Source organism: Sinocyclocheilus anshuiensis, unplaced genomic scaffold (assembly GCF_001515605.1).
Source record: "Sinocyclocheilus anshuiensis isolate Anshui unplaced genomic scaffold, SAMN03320099.WGS_v1.1 scaffold275, whole genome shotgun sequence".
NCBI lineage: Eukaryota > Metazoa > Chordata > Actinopteri > Cypriniformes > Cyprinidae > Sinocyclocheilus > Sinocyclocheilus anshuiensis.
This window is the reverse complement of record NW_015549569.1, coordinates 109,792-130,885: the sequence shown is the minus strand read 5'-3', so window position 1 is coordinate 130,885 and position 21,094 is coordinate 109,792. Positions and strand designations below refer to the sequence as shown.

The following is a 21,094-nucleotide window of genomic DNA, read 5'->3' as shown; positions in this document are numbered from 1 at the left end:
TGATTGAGAGCAAACGTGAGAGGTCACGGGCCTACGGCAGGGTGTGGCCAAGTAAAAAATAAAAAATCTCCTAAAAAATCGCTAGTTTTATTTAAATATAGCTAAAATAGCTCCTTGTCGCAAAAAATTTAAAAGAAGTCGCGGCTACAATGAGAAAGTAGCTAAATTTGGCGACAAAATCCCCAAATTGGCAACACCGCTCAAGAGCTTCAGAGGCTCGTGGCTCATTCTCAGTCTCGTGAGTGATGAGTCACGAGTCACGGCACTTGTGTGGTAAAATAAAAACATACGATTCATTATTGTCATGAAGTACGTTTTCATGTCTTATTTCTCTTTTATATCATTTTTTTTAAAGATTGAAATCATCATCTCGTTTTATCTCGTTAACTAGGCCTGTTTAATTTCTAGTGATGACATTCACCCAGTTACACAATTCTGTCATTTTCTGACACAGTCATGTTGCCAGTTTGTCTTTCTGTCATCATTTGCTTGCCCTCATGTTTTGCAAACCTGTATTGACTTTCTTCTGTGGGGCTTCTTCTCAGTCACTATTCACGGTTATTGTTTGAGGGAAAAATTGTGATGAAAGTGAACAGTGACTGAGAATGTCATTTTTTTGTGTTCCATGGGATAAAGAAAGTCAAATGAATTTGGAACATGAGTAAATTATGACAGGACATCCCCCAAGTAGGATATTAGTGGGAAAATATAGCACAATAATGAAGTCTCAGCAATTCTCTGCAGTGTTTTTACTCAAAACCAATCTGTCCTGATAGTTAAAAAAAATCAACAGTAGAACTAATACATAGAATTAATTCCTTTAAATCCAACACAGTTGGTCGGTTGATATAGCTTTATGTAGAGTTATTTAGATTGCCAAGACGAGCTGAGTGACATCAGTATGCTGCTGATCCATTGTCAGAATGACCAGACTGTTAAGAAAGAATTAAGAAAATGCCTAATGTTCGCAAGTATTAGCAGATAAAGATGGTGACAGACATATTCATAGTCTGCAAATTCCCCAAGGAATGATTTAGTATATTGAATCATGAAACAAAACTACTTAGTAAATGTATTTGTGCTGCATACAAAGTGCTCATTAGAAATGAAATGAGTGCTACTAAGTAAATGGAATGTGAAAAACACAAAGTGAATGGCCATATTCATGAAAGTAAAGTTTTACCGAGTCATTGAGTTCAAAAGGTACTGCATAACAGCAATGACTCACCAAGTTTTTTGTACATATCAGTGCATATATATATTTTTTTAATTCAGAAACCTGAAGGTACCCTCTCCATTTTCTGCCAGAGCTTTTGGCATTGTTGTTCCTCCCTTGGCTCAGATTTTAATGAAAATTGAATAATGAGAAAGAAACAAGGCCAGAAACATACTTTAGTGTGCAGATGCAAGGTCCCTTGAACATACTTAATGTGCACTCTTCTGTTGCTGTGATGGTAACTTTAGTACTCATTGGGGTGATAGTTATCTTCAAATGTTTGTGCCATTAAAGTGGATTTGTTATTATTCAGGTTGCTAGCTATAAACGTATTGATTTTAAAGGGATGGTTCACCAAAAAAAAGGAAACATGCAGTTTCAGAAGATATTTTGAAAAATGTTGAGAACCAGACTGTTCTGGTGACCAGTGACTTCCATTGTATGGAAACATTTCTCAAAGTATCTTCTTTTATGTTCCACAGAATAATAATCATACAGATTTGAGAAGTTCAGAAATGTTTTCTGACACATTTCATAAGATGATAATGCACAAAATGAAACATGCATAGTTGTGTTTATTTCTGTAATGCTGAGGCAAATGTGGAGAAAAGGCATGAGATATGAAAACAGGACTAACTAGAGATATGGAGATGGCCGGACATGAAATAATTGTAGCTACAGGGGCAAAGTTTGATGAACAGTGTGAGAGCCAGAATATTCTGCCAGGACACACTCAGCTTTAGAGAGAGATAGGGATAATGAAGTTTTTGAGGGTGCTGGAGAGAATAAGATTTTAGGCCTGGTCTTGTTTATGCTTGTACTGTTATTATTGGATAGGGGAAGGTCATTAGATTTCAATATTAATGCAGATGCAGTGAAAGACACTTCCAGAAACTTCCAACATGTGTTCCCTCAATTTTCTTGAAGGATACACTGTCATGAAAAAATGCCACTGTATAAATAAAAATACATTTACACTCATAAATTCAGTATTAATGTTCCTGCTGTGTTTTATGTTTGGTCAGCACTCAGCAGTAGATGTCTTCAATACTATACAACAGCGTAACTGATGCTAAACTTTCATCTTTTTCAAATCAAAGAGGTTGTCTAGAAGTGAAAATTGTTATTATTTATTCTCCCTTGTCATTTCAAACCCATATGCTGTTGTTTTTTGCTGAGGAACACAAAAGCAGACATTTCATGAAGCTGTGACCACAGCTGATCAGCTTCAATAATCAGCTTCAAGTTTTCTTTCTCATTTAAAGATGTGCATTGCTTCTTGTTGCATCATGTGTATCTTTTGTTTTGTATTACTTGGGGTGTTAGAGCTACTGAAATGCACCTCCTGATAAACAGTATGCAATTTTTATAATCTATAATTTTTATTTCCTCAGGATTTCTTCTGGTGGTAGGACAGCAACGGAAGAATCATGAACCCAGTCAGTGAAAATCCTTCCGGTTTCCAGCCCAAACGCCCTGCGGTAAGATTTTAATTTCACATGACACGTCTGGCTGTTATATATGGGGTTATAAAACAACAATTACGATATTATCGCAGATGATATATATCGCACACCCCTAGTTAGAACAGAATGTATGTTAAAAAAGAGATTTCAGAAAGTTTAGAATAAAAGTAACTTCAGGCAAGAGCTGGGCGATATGGCCAAAAAAAGGACCATGATAAAATATTTCATATCAGTCGATATCGATAATTATCACAATAAATTTCAAATATTTATTACCTCATTATCATATGGTGAAATGTAATTATTCTGACTGTTTGAGTTTTATTAAAATTAACCATTGGTCTTCCATAGTAGCATATATTTAGATCATGATAACCACAATCCCACATTTCTGCCACAATACCATGGTGCAGTTAGTGTTACTATAGTAAATTCATGGTAAATGATGGCAATTTGTAGATTGAAAAGTCTTCTGACTGTATCATTGAGCACAGTGTTTCTCCTGTTTGTCAGAGTTGTTTCATCTGGCTTTAAATTAGTTTAAATCGCCAAGTCATTTGTGTTCTTCGCTGAATTAAAGCGCTTCACACTGGATCTCACAGCTATGTTAAGTGTCACGTGACAGATTTATCAGCAAGTAAACGCATCTGCTCTAGTAAGCTCGCACTGCGCTGCCGTTTGAATTTTGAACCAAGTGGATAAACGGTCCTTGTGGCACGGTTCAAATGCCTAGCGCTCTTTCGTTCCACTTTTGGCCCATTAAAGGGTTAGTTCACCCAAAAATGAAAAGTCTGTCATTAATTACTCACCCTCATGTCGTTCCAAACCTGTAAGACCTCCGTTCATCTTCAGTACACAAATTAAGATATTTTTGATGAATTCTGAGAGCTCTCTGACCCTCCCATAGACAGCAAGGATCCTAACACGATCAAGGCTCAGAAAAATAGCATACGTAGCATATGATGCGTTGTTAACATTGTTTACGCCTTGATGTGAACGTAAACAACGTATCCGCGTACATATTTACATTTACATTTACATTAAAGATACAATGATATATGGTTGAAAACAACTCTTTCGAGGGTTTTCGCTACGAATGGAAGGAGAGAGACAGGTCTGTAGCTATTTGTAAGTGAAGTGTTTAATGTAGGTTTTTTGAGCAGTGGCGTTATCCGAGCCTGCTTGAATGCAGGCTCATATGTTGAAACAACATATGTTGTTTACGTATGTGATACTCAGAGTAATTAATGACAGAATTTTCTTTTTTGGGTGAACTATCCCTTTAACATTACAAAGAAACATTTATCGAATCGTTTTATCGAGGAAAATATTGCGATAAATATCGTTATCACCCAACCCTACTTCAGGCTGAGTACTTTTTACATTTCTCATTATTATCCAGTGGTGGACAGTAACGGAGTAGCTTTACTTCGAGTACATAAAAAATCGAGTACTTTTGTACTTTCACTCGAGTAAAATTGAAAAAGGAGTACTTTTACTTTTACTGGAGTAATATTTTATTATACGTATCTCTACTTTTACTCAAGTACTTGATTTGTGTACTTCGTCCACCACTGTTATTATCACTGTTGAAAACAGTTGTGAAGGCTAATATTTTTGTGGATTTTGTTACTTTTTTTTTTTTCAAGAGTTAAGAAGAAAAGCATTTATTTGAAATTTCTGACACATTTGATCAATTTAATGCATCCTTGCTGAATAAAAGCATTAATTTCTTTCAAAACAAAAATCGTACTGACCTGAACTTGAGCTGTCAGTATTGTCCAGTCATTATACAGTATATGCTATATAGACAGCATAAAATCTGTCAACAGTACATTCATCTCAGACCCAAGGACCTCTCTCAATGTCATATTTTCACTCATCCCATCTCTCTCCAAATCCACCTACTTTCTAGAACATAACTGAATTCATAACTCAGACCAGCTGCAGACGATTAGTCTAAACGCCATCCCATCTTCTCCCAGCTGTTGTTGGCAGTGTTGGTTTACCCCCTAAGAGATGCTGACTTTCAGTTCACCTGAACAGTACTCGTATGTAGATTACCTCAGAGTCAGTCCACTTGAGGGTTCTTGATTAGGTCTTTGATCATCTAGTAGTCCTTTTTTTCTAGGGCAGGTTGGATTCATAACACAAATAATGAGCTACTGTGTAATAGAGCGGGAAACATAAGAATGTGACATACGTCTTTGCTGATTCTCATTTGTTGATGAGAAAAGAACATTGAAGACGACAAAAGCTTTGTTCAGGTAGGCAGAACAAATCTTTTTCTGTATCCAGTTCAAATCTTATTAGTGGTTTATGTGAACGGCAATAAATGAGCACAAAATGTGACTAAAATTGGCGAACGGTCATATTAAATTTCAAAGTAGTTCATCCTGGCCATGTCATTACTATGGCAACCGCTGTAGATGGTGACGTCACTGTCTGAACATAAAGATCAGATTTCATCAATTGCAAATTGTTTGAAAAACAAGCTGAAATTGGATGCGGTGTGAACAAAGTCAGAAAGCTCTTTGATAAATTCCCACAGAAGCTGCGTCCTATCAAAAGCTGATGAAAATGACCTCAAATGTATTCCGTTTTTGACTGGTTCATTAACGTTGCTGTATCAGATTGAAAAATGTTATCTGTGTTTGTAATGATGGTGATTATCATAATCAGATTCAAAGCACAGCACCAGGTAAGCATAAGGTAACTCTGGCTTCTGTTAATGAATGCACACACACGGCCAAAACGCTCACACACACACGCTGTCAGGAGTCAATCATGTGTAACCTTTGTGAGCTCGTTATATAATTTTTAAAAATATATATATAATTGATGCAAGACGTAGATGTACTCACCTGGTCATGAGTGAGATTGAAAACTTTTCAGATTAGATGGAGTTGTTGCTTTGCACCAAGTAATAACCGGATGGTGGCTCGACCAAATTATTGTATTACTCGGAAATGCACGTAGTTTTCTGAGCAAGGGTTCAATGAGCATTTTTCCTGTTTTTTTTCTCAGTCTTAGGTTGGAGAGAACATTTTCTGCACAGAGCCATGACAATTCTAGGTAATGCAAGTGGGCGCAGAACCACACAGACTTTTTGTACAAAACGATTTGTTAGGGTAGTGTTCCCATTTTTATTTCATTTCATTTTATTTATTTATTTATTTTATTTTGTTTTATTTTTTTGAGGTTTGGTGTCAGTGATGGTCCAAGTGCTGAACAGTGACATCAAACATGAAATATAGTTCTTTTCATCGTGATATAATAAAGAGGAACATAAAGGTTTTGGTGTTCTCTACCAATAATTATTCTCTTGAATAATAATGATAATGATAATAATAATTAATTGTACTATTGTAATACAACTGCAGTGTAAAATAAAAATGAATGTTTTATAAGTATTTAAATTATTTTATTTTACACTACATTTGTAAAATACTTAGGTCTTAATTTCTTCACTTGCTTTTTTATTATTCTTTTTTTTTTAAATGTCATTAGAGCTGGGTAAAAAATATCGATATCTCGATATTAATTGATTCTCATTTTTACGGAACGATATCGATTCTTAAATCCCAAGAATCGATTAGTCTAGCCTGTTTTCAGTTAATGGATGGAATGTTGAAGGGGACGGAACGTAACAAATCAGTTAATTTTAACCTTCAATATTATAGTAATGTAGTACCAAACTGACTCTCGTGTATATTTTACAACATTAGTTGAGAGATTTTTTTTTCCTTGAGAAAATTTGGCATGTACTGTACCTGATATATATCCAAAATAATCGATATTGAATCTAATTGAATCAAATCGCAAGCCTGTGAATGAGAATCGAATCGAATCGTGAAATAATCGATATTGAATCTAATCTAATCGGTAATCGAATCGAATCGCAAGCTAGTGAATGAGAATCGAATCGAATAGTGAAATTTGTGTCAAAACCCAGCCCTAGTCATCATGAAAAGGCATCACGTTTCTATTTTGTAAATGATCTTACTGTACACAGTTCATCTGTGCATATATTTCTTTCTTCTTCTTGACCTTGTAACGTTTAATCAAAATGTCAAACTGGAAGGCAGATTTCTCTATGGTGAAGCATGCAGGACTTCTCCAATCATCTAGTCCTCTTAAACCCTGTGCATTTCTTACAATTGACTGCGAGCCCACATTCATCTGCCTCCATTTTTGAATGCACCTTAAATTGTAATCAACAACCAATGAATAGAACCTGCCCTACATTTTTTATCTTCTGATAATAATAGTTGTTAATAGCTGGTATCACCTATCCACAAAAAAAAAAGTGCATTGTGTTGCCAAATGCATGTTGAACTCACAGCCCATGGGAGAGTGGAAAGATTTACTGTGAACACGATACAATAAAAACATTGGCTCATGAGCTGCTTGCATGCCGCACATCGCTCTGAATCCTTCAGCGCATTAGACTATGTGCTTATTTAATTAAATCACAGCCTTTTGCAATTTGATAAGCACAGTAAGCCATATTGCGATTCTGATTTTAGTTCAATTCAAAGACGCTTTTCCAAAGCAATTGCACAAAACACTAGATTTGTGAGATTAAAGATCATTTATGTTATTATGAGAAGGGACCAAATAGTTTCAGTGTATTATGTATAAACTGTGGTGGGCCTCCAGAGTCTAGGGAATTAATGGAAAACGCTTTCTATGTACATACATTTGCTGCATCACCAGTCAGAAAGTGTTTAAATTGAAATATTATATGCTTCACCTTTAGCCAAAGATGTGACAAAAGGTCCCCTTAGAACATGATTAAGTACTCCCAGCGGTGTCTGTTTAGAAATCTCTAGTTAGGCCTTGTTCACAACAGGAAAAAAACACATGAATTAAAAATTTTACAAGCACGTGCCAAACCACCTTCATAGATGGTTTAAAATGGTTCAAAAAGGTGTGATGTGAAAAATGTTTTAAAGTGAAATTAGATATTTGTTAATGCATCTTAGTCTTTTGCATCTCAATGTGAAAAAAAAACTTTTTTTTTAACCATTTAAATATTTAGTGAGTTACTTTGAACGGTTTTATGTATAATTTGTGGTTTTATTTTTATTTGTTTTCTAATATTTCTCTTTTACTCCTAAAACGAAAGTATTCGATTCTTATCTGATCTGAAATATGAGCGGTAGCGAATTTTAATAAAAACATTACAGCCTAATGCAGCTCCTCTGGACATCAGACTATATTCTCATGCTCTTATTACTCCAAAGACAGACACCGGGTGTCTGTGAGCCCGAGCTAATGAAACATTACCAGCAGAAATTATTTTCCATTGAAAAGGAGTTTAAAAGAATTAACCTGGGTGCTGGAGCCCCTATCCATTATGCAGTCTTATTTAATAATTGATTGCTGTAAGTGATATTTCCCACACAGATGATGATTAGAGACTTTGTAATAGCGTCTGTTGTTGAGACGGCTCTGAATGATGATCAATCAGTCCTACTGTCTCCAGCCATGTCTCTTATCCGTCTGTGCTAAAATGTTATGATTAGTATCAATTTAAATGGATGTCCTCTTCAGTAGAAATCTTTCAGGGGACGCCATTCTGTCACAAAGGCCCAAATTGATTGCGATTCAATTGGGACACCTTTGTAGAAACCACTCATGAATAGATTTCACATTCCTCCCCTCACTGTACAGTTTGCATTCAAACATCGATCCGTCCTGCTTTGATGTTGGGAAATGTGAAACAAATGGAGCAATGATAGAAGCGATAAAATTGGAACATGTCGCATCCCGGCGTTAAGAACAAGAGCCGTGCTATTGGCTAGAGCATTGTTTCTTATCTCAGCTTGAAATACGTGGAAAAAGTGCTGATGGTTTTATCACTCCCAACGCCGGTTGGTTTATTCCGTTCGTTGTGTCCCAGCAAACCCTTTTATATGTTTCTGTGTGTGTGTGTTTCTTCTTTGGTAGCTGTCGTGGGGTGTGAAAATCAAGAGGAAGTTGAAAAGCATGGCTCCTTTCCTGGGCAGGTTCAGGCCGCTGGTTGGACAGTGCTGTCACCAATGCACCCCGGAGAGTCTGGTGAGAAAACGAGAGGGATGAAAAGATTATTTGAAGATAATAAAAGGACAAACAGCCAGAGGCAGATGGGGAAGTACACAGATTTAGGCTCACCTGAAAACCTCAGACGCTGCTTTCACAAACCCATATCATGAGGGACGATCAAAGGGATTTCAGAGAGCAAGCGAACATGTTACTTACGGTAGGAATAGCACGAAAAAAGGGATTAGGAGTGGAGAGAAAAATAATGAACACTCAAGAGCATAGTTCCCCCCCGTGCTATGAGAGGCTTTTTAGAAAACTGCAGATGACTAAGCTTGTTTCCAGCAGCACTGGTCCCAGTGGACACATTTTCTTTCTGCAGTAGAAACATTAATACTTTTTCAGTTTATTGTCGTCAAATCTGGCGCAGCACGTCTTAACTCGCCATATTGAAATACTGTTCAAAAGTATGGGGTCAGTAATTTTTTACAATCTTTTAAAAAGTCTGATTTGTTTACCAAGGCTGCATTTATCTTAGCTAAAATACAGTAAAACCAGTAATATTGTGAAAAAAAAACTGTTTAGAATAATGTTTTCAAATGTAATAATTTTAAAGTCCAAATTATTATTGTTGTGATGCAAACCCTAAAAAAAATATATATTTAAAATACATTTCATACTAAGTATAGTTCAAATCTATTAACATATTTAGTGACATATCGCTCGAGACTTACTGATATAAAAATGTATTAAACTTTATTTGGAGTATCACTTGTGCACAATACACATTTCTAGAGATATTTATGCAAGATATAAATGCAAGATATTTAAAGTGTACCTGAAGTATACTTGCAATAGTTCCACTTCAGCACAATCAAATATACTTCAGTATATCTTTAGTTGGACTTCAGCACTACTTCCTCACAATTAAAGTGCATTAAGTACAAAATTAGTTGTTCCAATTTAGCAGACTTTAAATATGCCAGTTTAGTATACCAAAAGTACAATTGCAGAATTTTTTTTATTAAGTACATAAATATGTAAATGCTTTTGTAGTATACTTAGCATGAAATAAATGTCTTTCAAACACATTTTAATATATTTAAATTTTTCACTAGGGAAGCTGAATTTTCAGCATCATTGCTTTAGTCTCATGATTCTTCAGAAATCATTCTAATATGCTGATTTGCTTCTAAAAAAACATTTCTTATCAATGTTGGAAACATTTATGCTTTTGTGACTTTAAGATTCTTTGATAAATAGAAGGTTAAAAAGAAAATAATTTATTTGAAATATTAACCATTTTCATAAAAATCAAAGAACATTCTGACCCCAAACTTCTGAACAGTAGTGCAACCATTAGTTTATTTCCAAAAAAATACATTTTTACAGCCAATAGTGACTTACATTTTGGTTTATTCTAAAAAATATGATAGTTTTCACTTTTGAGGAACTAACCCTTGAATTTCAAGGAACTAACGCTTTAATTTCAAGTGGTTTATATGCTGCTACACAGAAAAGATAATACACAAAAGTTATTAATTTGCAAAAGTTTATTGATAAGTAAATTAGTCTTAGTTTGTTTGAGAGCTTTGAAGAGGGCTGATGCTGCGAGGGCTGTGATCATGTTAGCTATGGTTGACCTAAATGGCAACCCAAAAATAAAATGCATATTAGTACTCCACTCCCAACTCTTATATTCACAGCCTCTCAAATACGTCTGTTCTAGACACTTTTTAGTGATGAATTGTTGGGAGCTGATACAGACGCTTGAAAGACTAATTTTACGGTAGCTCACTTAAAGGGACAGTTCACCCAAAAATGAAAATTTGATGTTTATCTGCTTACCCTCAGGGCATCCAAGATGTAGGTGACTTTGTTTCTTCAGTAGAATACAAATGATGATTTTTAACTCAAACCGTTGCAGTTTGTCAGTCTTATAATGGAGGTGAATGGGAATCACGGCTTTGAGAGCAAAAAAAAACATTCACAAACAAAACCAAATTAAACCCTGCGGCTCGTGACGATACATTGATATGTAAAGACACAAAATGATCGGTCTGTGCTAGAAACTGAACAGTATTTATATAGTTTTTTTACCTCTGATTCACGCAATGTCCGAACTGTTCGAACTGTCCTGAGCGGCGGCGCGTCCTCCTGAGCTCGTTCTCAACAGCCGGCGCATGATGCGTCGTCTTTTTCTTCTTGCTTTACGGCGGATCGCAGACTTATAAGTGCATTACCGCCACCTATCTCTCAAATGGACCATTGACACTCTATCTACAATCTCAATTAGGAGTGTCAATGGTCCATTTGAAAGACGCGCCGGCTGTTGAGAACGCGGTCAGGAGGACGCGAACGCACTCAGGACAGTTCGGACATTGCGTGAATCAGAGGTAAAAAAACTATATAAATACTGTTCAGTTTCTTGCACAGACCAATCGTTTTGTGTCTTTACACATCAATGTATCGTCACGAGCCACAGGGTTTAATTTGGTTTTGTTTGTGTATGTTTTTTTTTACTCTCAAAGCCGTGATTCCCATTCACCTCCATTATAAGACTGACAGACTGCAACGGTTTGAGTTAAAAATCTTCGTTTGTGTTCTACTGAAGAAACAAAGTCACCTACATCTTGGATGCCCTGGGGGTAAGCAGATAAACATCAAATTTTCATTTTTGGGTGAACTATCACTTTAAACTAACCCTGTCACTGAGATTAAAAGACACTGTTTTGTCTGCATTACGTTACACAACCAGCATTTATTTATTTTAATTCAAATTTTTTTTATATATGCAAGTGATCAAGTCTTACACCTGGACTGTAACATATCCAGAGTCAATTTGTCACTTTCTCAATCTCTGTAAAAAGTAAAAATAGGCAAAAATATAGAAACTATATCAGAAACTAGCTTTTTTAAAACTGAGTTGCATGTCAACGTATTTTGAGAAACATTTTATCTTGGAAGTATTTTATTGAGGCATTTCTTTCAGGCTGTGATTTATAGTGGAACTAATAGGGTGCTATTTTAAGCACTAAAAGGCTTCCCTAAAGTGTGTCATTATCTCAGTCTATATAGGACAGCAGAACAGACTCTCTGAACTGTGATGGAGGCTGGTTAGCGCGCTCTCCATCAAGTTTGATCAAATATCCTCTTGTCACTCTCAGGGTCTGAAGTTGCTGCGTAACACTCCTCCTCTGGGCTTTCAGAACCTGACGTGTGTGAACGAGACACGCACCGGGTAAGTGCACATCCTTCACTCGACTCAAGCCCTCCCTATCCGGCCCATTAAAATAACAATGCATCTCTCAACTCCGGCTTCAAACTGCTCGAGTGTAATTACTGTTTGCGTTTCTGACTCGCACGCCTGGCACATGCACTTCAGTCACAAAATAAAGAGCCCTAGAATAACTTTCTCTTCATTTTTTACATCGCAGACCCACAATCGAGCGTGGTTTCCACAACCCCGCTACCCTTTTGTGAAAGGGTACTCTTTTTGAGTCACATCGGCCATGAACACACACAGCAGTGCTGGGAAGATACTTTGAAGCTGCAGCTTTCCATGCACAAGCTAGTCATTTAAAGTAGTTCAGCTACAGTCAAACTACTGTTTTGATAAAGTACTTGGCTTCACTACAAGCTACTAACAAAAAGTAACTAACTTCATTGATGCTATGTAAGAGTTCTACAAATAAATGCTGTTCTTTTGAACTTTGTATGCAGCAGTGTTTTCAACATTGATATTAATAATAATATTAGAGTTTCTTGAGCAGCAAATCAGCATATTAGAAGGATTTCTTGAAGAATCATGTGACACTGAAGACTGGAGTAATGATGCTGAAAATTCAGCTTTGCATCACAGGAATAAATGACATTACAAAGTATGTTCAAATAGAAAACATTATTTGTAATATGTCACCTTATTACTGTTTTTAATGTATTTTGATTAAATAAATGCAGCCTTGGTGTGAGAGTTTTTTCAAGAAACATGAAAAAAACTTCCCAACCCTAAACTTTTGGAATTTAGTGTATGACTAACATCATAAATTATTATGATCAGTATGTCTATCACAATACAACATATTGATATCCGTTAAGGTGACATCACTGATACATTGATTACTAATTTTGTAGACTTTTTCAAAAGACTTTTTCAGATTTCTTCAATCATTTACACCAAATCAAACTAAAAAAATACAATATATACCAAACTAAGTAGAAAACAGTGATGAACAGCAGCAAATAAATACGTCCTTACAAAAACACATAAAACTAAGATTCATCAAGATAAATTGGATTTCCTAATGCTTGAGAGAGTTCAGGAGATTGTGTTTGATTTATAGTCTCTAAAATTGTGAGCAAAATGTAATATGACATAATTAAACCAGCAATGGAGCGTTTTGTCATGATGCTGGTTGGAAAAATTAGCTTGTTACTGGAAAACCTAGAATATTTTGAAAACAGCTAATGAAAATGTAGATGTACTTTCAATTTCTCCCAACAAGACACACATCAGGAAAACAAATGTTTTGTAAATTTATGGGAGTGATTTATGGGATTTTTTAAATAAAATTTTGGTTAATTTGATATTAATAATCACTGTTTCGTCTAGATGTGAATCCAATTTATCCATATTTCTATGCAAAAAGTTAATGCGATTGATAGTATGCCAGTATCTGTTTTGAGTTTGGGACTGACTTGTGTAATTCTGACCACACACAAACAGAAAAATGATTGACAGGGTTCACCCCTGCATTTAAAAGCAGATGGCACTCTTGTGGCTATTGCTGACAGATCCTGACGTGTGGTGATGCAGTCATTGTTTCCTTGAAAAGAAAGAGGACTCATAAAGAAAAGTTTCTAACTTCCAAGAAAACACTTTGTTAAAGGGGTCATATGATGCGATTTCAAGTTTTCCTTTCTCTTTGGAGTGTTACAAGCTGATTGTGCATAGATAAGATCCCTAAAGTTGCAAAGACTAAAGTCTCAAAACCAAAGAGATATTCTTTATCAAAGTTAAGACTCTGCCACGCCCCCCTAAAACGGCTCGTTCTAACACGCCCCCACATATCTAGGTCACTATGTGGGAATATTTGCATAATGCGCCCAAATGTGCACGCAAAGAAAGAAGGCGTGGTTTCAGTAACCGCAGTTAGTGTTGATGCAGCCATGTCAGGGAGACGCTGTGTGTTTCTAGGCGAAAGCAAAAGCACTTTATTTGGCCTTCCGAAAGTAGATGCATTTAGGAATCTTTAAGATCACTTACAACAGAACAGCAATGCATTTTATGGACGACCGTTTCATGAACCTAGGAGAGGAGGTAATTCTGACTTTGCTATGACAATCTGGCGCTTCTGAATCAGCGACTGTAAGTATGTTTTGTTACTAGTTTAAGTATTTGCTATTGACTGTTCAAATGCGGAGTTTTGCGCATCGTGTGTGTGTGTGCGCGCGTTCGCGTGTGTGTGTGTGTGAGAGAGAGAGAGATAGAGAGAGAGACAGTGTCACATCACAGTAGAGTCAGCTGTCTTAACCGAATGTACAGTATTTGAAAAATAATGTGTTTTTTTAACATTAAAGCATGTCAACATATTCTGTTACACCAAATACACAAAATAATGATCTTTAAAAAAGCATCATATGACCCCTTTAAAGCAAATAAATGGGATTTGTCTCTCCTGCATCAAAACACACAGAGGCAGACTCTGTGAGCACCCGGTTTATCTTCTCAATCACCTTCCACTTTAGAAAGTGTCAGAAGCCAAGCGCTGCAAATCCTGCTGAAGCGTTTCATTCGGCTTGAATTAATAGTCCCAGATCAGAGCCTACTCTTTCGTTGGCTGAGCTAATTTAACATTTTGGAGCCTGATTATGCTGAGAATATGATGTATTCACCTATTGCTGATTGGCCAGCGATTGTTTTCATTGTCCCAATGTGAGTGAGACTATCTATTTACACAAGGGCTCCTTTTTATTTTGCTAATCGGGTAAAAGAGAGTAGGCGTACATGAGTGTATTGTGTGAGTGTGTGTGTGTTTTCAGGTACCGTGGCTGGTTAGTAAGGAGGGTGTGCTGTTTGCTGTTTGTATGGGGCTGTGAAGTTCACCCCAGCCCTGCTGGAGACAGGCGGCACAGAGTCTATGGCAGCGAGAGGTGCGGTTCGCTTGAGCACTCTTCACTGATTAGATGACATGCCACGTGTAGAGAGAGGGAGAGAGCAGAGAGAGATGCATTTGAGGATTGAGAGGCACTCCCTTGAGGCTCCCATTGAGATTAAATTCAGATTTCTCTCTCCTCTGTTAATATAGAAGATTGGTAGCCACTTAATCTAACATTACATTAGATTGCAGGCAGAGATGTGCAAACCTAACTATTGTCAATGCTGACCAGTACAAAGGTTTTTTTTTTACTTTTTTGGCTGTATTTTCTTTTTGCTATATTTTTTATTGCACATAGAATTTCCATCCCTTTAGATTACAGTTTTAAAATAAACTAATAAATTTAATATTTTATTTATGACTGGCAAATGTGCATTACAAATAAGAATACTTAATGCTTTTATACTTGAATAATTCAATCAAATTTTCACATTTGACAGATGTCAAGTTTGAGTAAATAATTTTTTAAAATATGATTATTTAAATAAAATCAAATAGATGCTAACAATTAAAAATAAACATATGATTAATTTTTGAGTGTAAAATATAAATGCAGCATAAAGACCAGCCTATACTATGTGAAGCAAAATAGCAAACATGTTATAAAAACATGGTGTGTCCAAACTTAAAGTTTCTATTATCAGCTATTTATATTTTCACTGCATGAAAATGAAAGCAAATTGTTAAATATTATTTGTAAATATTTAATACATAGTATTAGTAACTTAAGAAATTAAACATAATTTTGTCTTTTTTCTATTCTTTATTAGAGTTAAAGTTAAAATGTACAACAAAACACTGTGAACTCACAAAACTGTATTTCTTACTGTTAAAAACTATGGCTGTCAGTAGAATAAAATAATTGCAATAGAATAAACCATTGTCAATGGAGTAAAATAAAATAATCTCAGAATTATGGATCCATCCTGAAACAGAATGCAAAATTTATTACAAATATCAAAATTAGTGTGTTAGAAAATATAACTTTAAATAAATTTATCATATGTGAACATTTTACCTTTAATTGACCTAAAAATACATTTTGTAAAAGCTCTTTTTCTAGGAACTCGAAAAAGAGCCAGGCCCTAGTTTGAAAACTCTTGGACTGGCCGCTTGGTTGCTTGAAAGTTCGATCTTAATGAAGCCCTGTATAAGGTCACTAGACTAGAACTGGATTTACCTGACCTTGATTGAATGCGTTTCTGAGGAGAGCATTCTTGCATTCAAAAACAGTTCAGCAGAGCACTGTTGGCCAATTGTGACCCATCACTACTGGAATGGCATTCATTTTAATTTAGCTGTCAAGTTCCGTATGCCACATTATGCCATGTTAGCTTTTCTCTTTGCTTTTTACCTTGGTTCAACCCTGTTACCACACCCTCCGTCCATTTATCTAACTCAATTTGGGCCCTAACATTTAAATAACCTTTTATAGTCCCAAACAGCATTGGTGTGTTTTTCACTCTGGAGGCATAAGCGGTTTTGGTGTGTTTACATGGTATTTATGTGATGATCCATCACACAATATCCCCTTTGTTTACTCTGTGGCCTGTTGTCCTGTGACTCTGTGTGTTTTTACCCAGAGTGAGGCAGGCTTTGATGACGGCATGTTCACCAGATGAGATCAAGGCGATGGAGCAGGTGATGCCTGAAGTCAGAAGTAATTTAGGCAGACTTTTGACCATCACACAGACCTTCATCTCCCCCTGGCTACTCAGGTCTGAACGCAATTCTCATTCTGAAAGCAAATCACCTGTTCATTCTTCTGCAGTTCTTTTCAGCTGAATGTTTGAGGTGGATTTTTGGTTTTTGTAAACTTTAATAATAGAATGTTCAGCATTCCAAGTGTAACAGAAATTTTAAAGGAGGCATATTATGCCCCTTTTTACAATATGTAATATAAGTCTCTGGTGTCCCCAGAATGTGTCTGAAGTTTCAGCTCAAAATACTCCACAGATCATTTATTATAACATTTTGAAAATGCCTATTTTGAGTGGAAGCAGAAACACACTGTTTTTCGGGCCTGTCTCTTTAAATGCAAATTAGCTGCTGATCCCCAACTTAAAACCTGGAAAAGTCAGATTTTCATGATATGTCACCTTTAAATAGTCACACTTCTTTAGGTTTAAAAAATGACCCACATTGAAAATCTGAGATTTAAAATCCAATTTAAAGTGTTTTGAAGTAGGATTGAAGTTCAAGGAAATATCAAATGAAGAAATATTTAACCTCATGCATTTCTTGGTCACTAAGCAAATAAGAAAACTTGTACAAATGAGTGCAGATGCTCAGTGTCACAAGTATTTTTCACCATTTAACTGCTTTTTTGCAGTTTGTTTGAGGTTGACTTCATATGAGGTCACGAAAGCTGCATAACTGCACTAGATAATTACAGAGCGCTTATGAAGGGCGGAATGTCAGTGCAGCTTGCCACATCATGCCAGCTGTGCATCTGCATATAGATATTTTAACTTTTTCAACTGATTTCTCACTGAACTCTCTTTCAGGCTGGTGAGCTGGATGCTGCTGAAGTTCTTCAGTTTGATCTTCTGCAGTGTACAGGTCAACCTCAACCAGATGGCAGCTTTACATCGCGCTACACAACTGGTAACCACACATCTAGGCTTTATTCCTTCACCCCATTCTCTTATATAACCTGTTTTCCTCCCTGTAGGCATCCTGTGATTCATACATGACAATGCATGCTTTCATTCTTCCTGTATCTCATTAGCCTTTACTGCTTTTCTTCTTTCACCACAAATTTTCTTCAAGTTTCTCCTTTTTTATTTAGTTATTTTCCCCACATTTGCAGTGTTTTTCTATACCAAACTCAATTATTCTCGATTTTGCTGTATGATATTGCGATTTAAATATATGAAGCTGAAGGCTGCTCTCTATATCAAAATGCTCTTTTTGTGTGTGCCTCTTTCTTTCTCCTTCTCTCAACCTATTGCTCCATTTATCCGGTTTACACATTTATTTTTATTGCAGTCAGGTTTTCCACCTCAGGCTTTTGGTCACACATAACTCTTTATATGGAAGTAAAAGCACACTTTGAAAAGCTTTTTTGTACCATTCAATTGGTGCAAGTATAATATGAAACAAAACATCACAGAACTGATTAGACCTCATCTGCTGTCTGATTTTATAACCAATTAAACATCCATCCCGCAACACCACCAGAAATCATCTCTTTGGCCTCAGTCCATGTGTGTCACTCCTGAAAATATTGAGCTCACCTGCAGATCAGATACTCACCGCCCACCTGAGTAGCACAGATACATTTTTGCACCACTCAGTCTAACTCCACAAAAATACAATTTGAAAGAATTCAGAATGTATCATGCAAAAATCCTATTTATTATCAACATTGTTTCCTTGTTTTCCAGTAAAAATATTAAAGTATCCTTAAAACAAGCTATATACTTCAATTTCTAGATGTTTTTGTTCTGATCTCATGAGTGTAGATGGTTACTTTTATAGATAAAAATAACTATATTTGCGGCATTCTCGTTTTCTGTAGTTAAAATAACCACATCTACAGCTAGAGCTTTACAGTACGTCTTTACCAGGGGAAAGAAGCTACGTCCACATAGAGGAAAATAATGAATCATGTTTGGCTATAGATAAAAATATTAGCGAATATAGTGCCGAATTACCATAAACGTTCCTGAGCGCTTGTTGTGTATAGCTCTGTTGCTTTGACTTGTTGCTTTTAAGAGGTCATGAACTGAGAAACCAAAATTCCCTCGATTCTTTGACATACAAGAGGCCATTGTACTATAAAAACATTCTGTAAGTTTTAGAACTCAGTCGTTCTTCCTAGTTAGTCTAAAAACTGGTTATATTGAGGCCAATCTGCCAAAATTACAGTTTGTGTAATGTACTACTCTATGATGTAATAATGTGGCTAAACACCGCCTCCACAGAAGATAAACGCCTGCTTCTACATCGCTGCCTATTTAGCCCCGCCCACCGAATCGCGCACATAGTAGGTCAATAGCAAGAGAGGAAAATGCAGGTTTACACAGAAACCAAACGATAAACTTTTATTTTTAATGAAGTACCAGACCGCGTCAGTAAGAACTTGGCTATTGTTCATTTAATTTTACTGCGGATTCGTTTACAAACAAGGCAAAATTTGACATGGAATTTTTAGAAAGATTTAAACTAAAAGACGATGCTGTGTGACAATATTGGATCCGATGTCGCAGCACACAAGTGTGAGTAACTGTTTTTATTATGTGGTCACTATTGCTGTGTTATTACAGATAATGTATTATGTATCAAGTATTTATGCGTTTTTACCCTAAATCACAGCAGCGTCCATCTATGAAGGATGCAGGCTGTCAAACACACATACACAACTATTAGCCAATCATAGCAGTGAGAATTTACTTCCGAGTCTACAATCTGCCACACCTATTCAAGCAGAGCATTCTGATGAGGGGGCTTAAAACATGACAGAAAATAGCCTGTTACTTCTAAATTGTGATGTTTGATGTTTTTTGATGTAGAAGTCTTGATAACATTATAAGTGGACCTCAGAACAGTACAAAATAAAAAATAAAGGAAGTCCATGACCCCTTGCAACCATAGAAACGGTAGGCAAGAGAGACACCACCTCCTGCTGTCACTTGTAACCAGTGGTGGACGAAGTACACAAATCAAGTACTTGAGTAAAAGTATAGATACTAGATACGTATAATAAAATATTACTCCAGTAAAAGTAAAAGTACTCAGTTTTCAATTTTACTCGAGTGAAAGTACAAAAGTACTTGGTTTTTTATTTACTTAAGTAAAAAGTACTGATAGATGAATATTTATTTTGCAGTTTTATATAGGCTACTTTTATCATTTAATTTTATATTAGCATATATTTTTTTATAATCCTATTGCTCAAAATACCTGGGATTTTACCAAAATAACCAATAAGGAAATAATGAATATAATAAGGAAAATATCATTATATTTTCATAATGATTTTTTTTCTTCTCAAACCTTGTCTGCGGTGTAAAACCACCCCTGGCCAAATGCCCCCCGAGGGCATCACTTCCCACTTTGATAATTACTGTAGTTACCATGTGCACTAAACGGTTCATTTGAATCAGTGAGTTGTCGACTCGAGAACAGCTGCAATCGGTTCATTCTAATTCGTGATTGAATCGTTTGGTGCGATTTGCGAACCGATTTAAAAGGTTAATTCAAAACAATCAGTTCGTTCTTGAATAAGACACCGCTTCTGCGTCTCGGAGCACGTGATATATTATAAGGAGTAACGGTATGTTTTATGAAATGTAGTGAAGTAAAAAGTACGATCTTATGCTTTGGAATTTAATGAAGTAAAAGTAAAAGTTACTCAAAATAAAACTACTCCAGTAAAGTACAGATACTTGAAAAATTAGTAAAAGTAAAACTACTCCGTTACTGTCCACCACTGCTTGTAACCACTGGTGTCACTGTTGGGCAGTGTCACTTAAAGGGATGGTTCACCCAAAAATGAAAATTCTGTCATCATTTACTCAGCCCCAAGTTGTTCCAAACAGTTGCCGGTAGCCATTGACTTCCATAGTAGAACACAAAAGAGAACAACTTGAGGGTGAAGAAATAATGACAGAATTTTTGGGAGAACTGTTCCTTTAAGAAAAAAATTAATAATTTATACACCGTCTAATGTCACATTTTGTAATATTTGCCATATTCGTTCTGTCTGTATAAAAAAAAACTTCTGTTTTGCAACTGAAGTTTTTGCTGTGTGGACTCTAGGTATACATAATTTATGATTGTTTTATAAGTAGATTATTATGGGTAGAGTACTTGATTAGAGTTATGATGAACGATGTTGTGTTTGCTATAATAGGGTTATTGTAATCTTTAACCTGCTCTTGGGTCTCAATGTTTATATTAAATAAGGAGGCACCAGAAGTTCGGGGATATTAGCACAGTTGGTACAAAGGGTCTGGAAACACAATCTCAGAGCCATTTTCTGAAGTACAAAAACAGTTCATTTACAGGTTAATTTTCAAGTATGTACTTACCGCTCAACTGTATTTCTGACTGCGCTGAAGTGTCCTCTCATTTTGTCTGTGTGTGTGTGTGTGTGTTGCAGAAATATCCACTGGTCTATGTGTGTGTTCGGCAGAGCGGCATCGATCACGCTCTCATTTGTCTGACTCTTTTCTGCCACAACTTGAGGGTTCCCTACCCCATTTACCCAGCCCACGTCC

The 21,094-nt window shown here is 36.1% G+C and overlaps 1 protein-coding gene across 1 annotated transcript in view; it reads left to right on the top strand.

Moving 5' to 3' along the window:
* gpat2 (glycerol-3-phosphate acyltransferase 2, mitochondrial) overlaps nt 1-21,094 on the top strand; it is a 43,833-nt gene that overhangs the window by 806 nt on the left and 21,933 nt on the right. The window contains exons 2-8 of the mRNA XM_016445359.1: nt 2,611-2,697; nt 8,638-8,748; nt 11,877-11,950; nt 14,752-14,862; nt 16,451-16,585; nt 17,375-17,474; nt 20,977-21,090. Coding sequence (XP_016300845.1) covers nt 2,647-2,697; nt 8,638-8,748; nt 11,877-11,950; nt 14,752-14,862; nt 16,451-16,585; nt 17,375-17,474; nt 20,977-21,090 — 696 coding nt within the window. The 5' untranslated portion in view covers nt 2,611-2,646. The remainder of the gene's footprint in view (nt 1-2,610; nt 2,698-8,637; nt 8,749-11,876; nt 11,951-14,751; nt 14,863-16,450; nt 16,586-17,374; nt 17,475-20,976; nt 21,091-21,094) is intronic.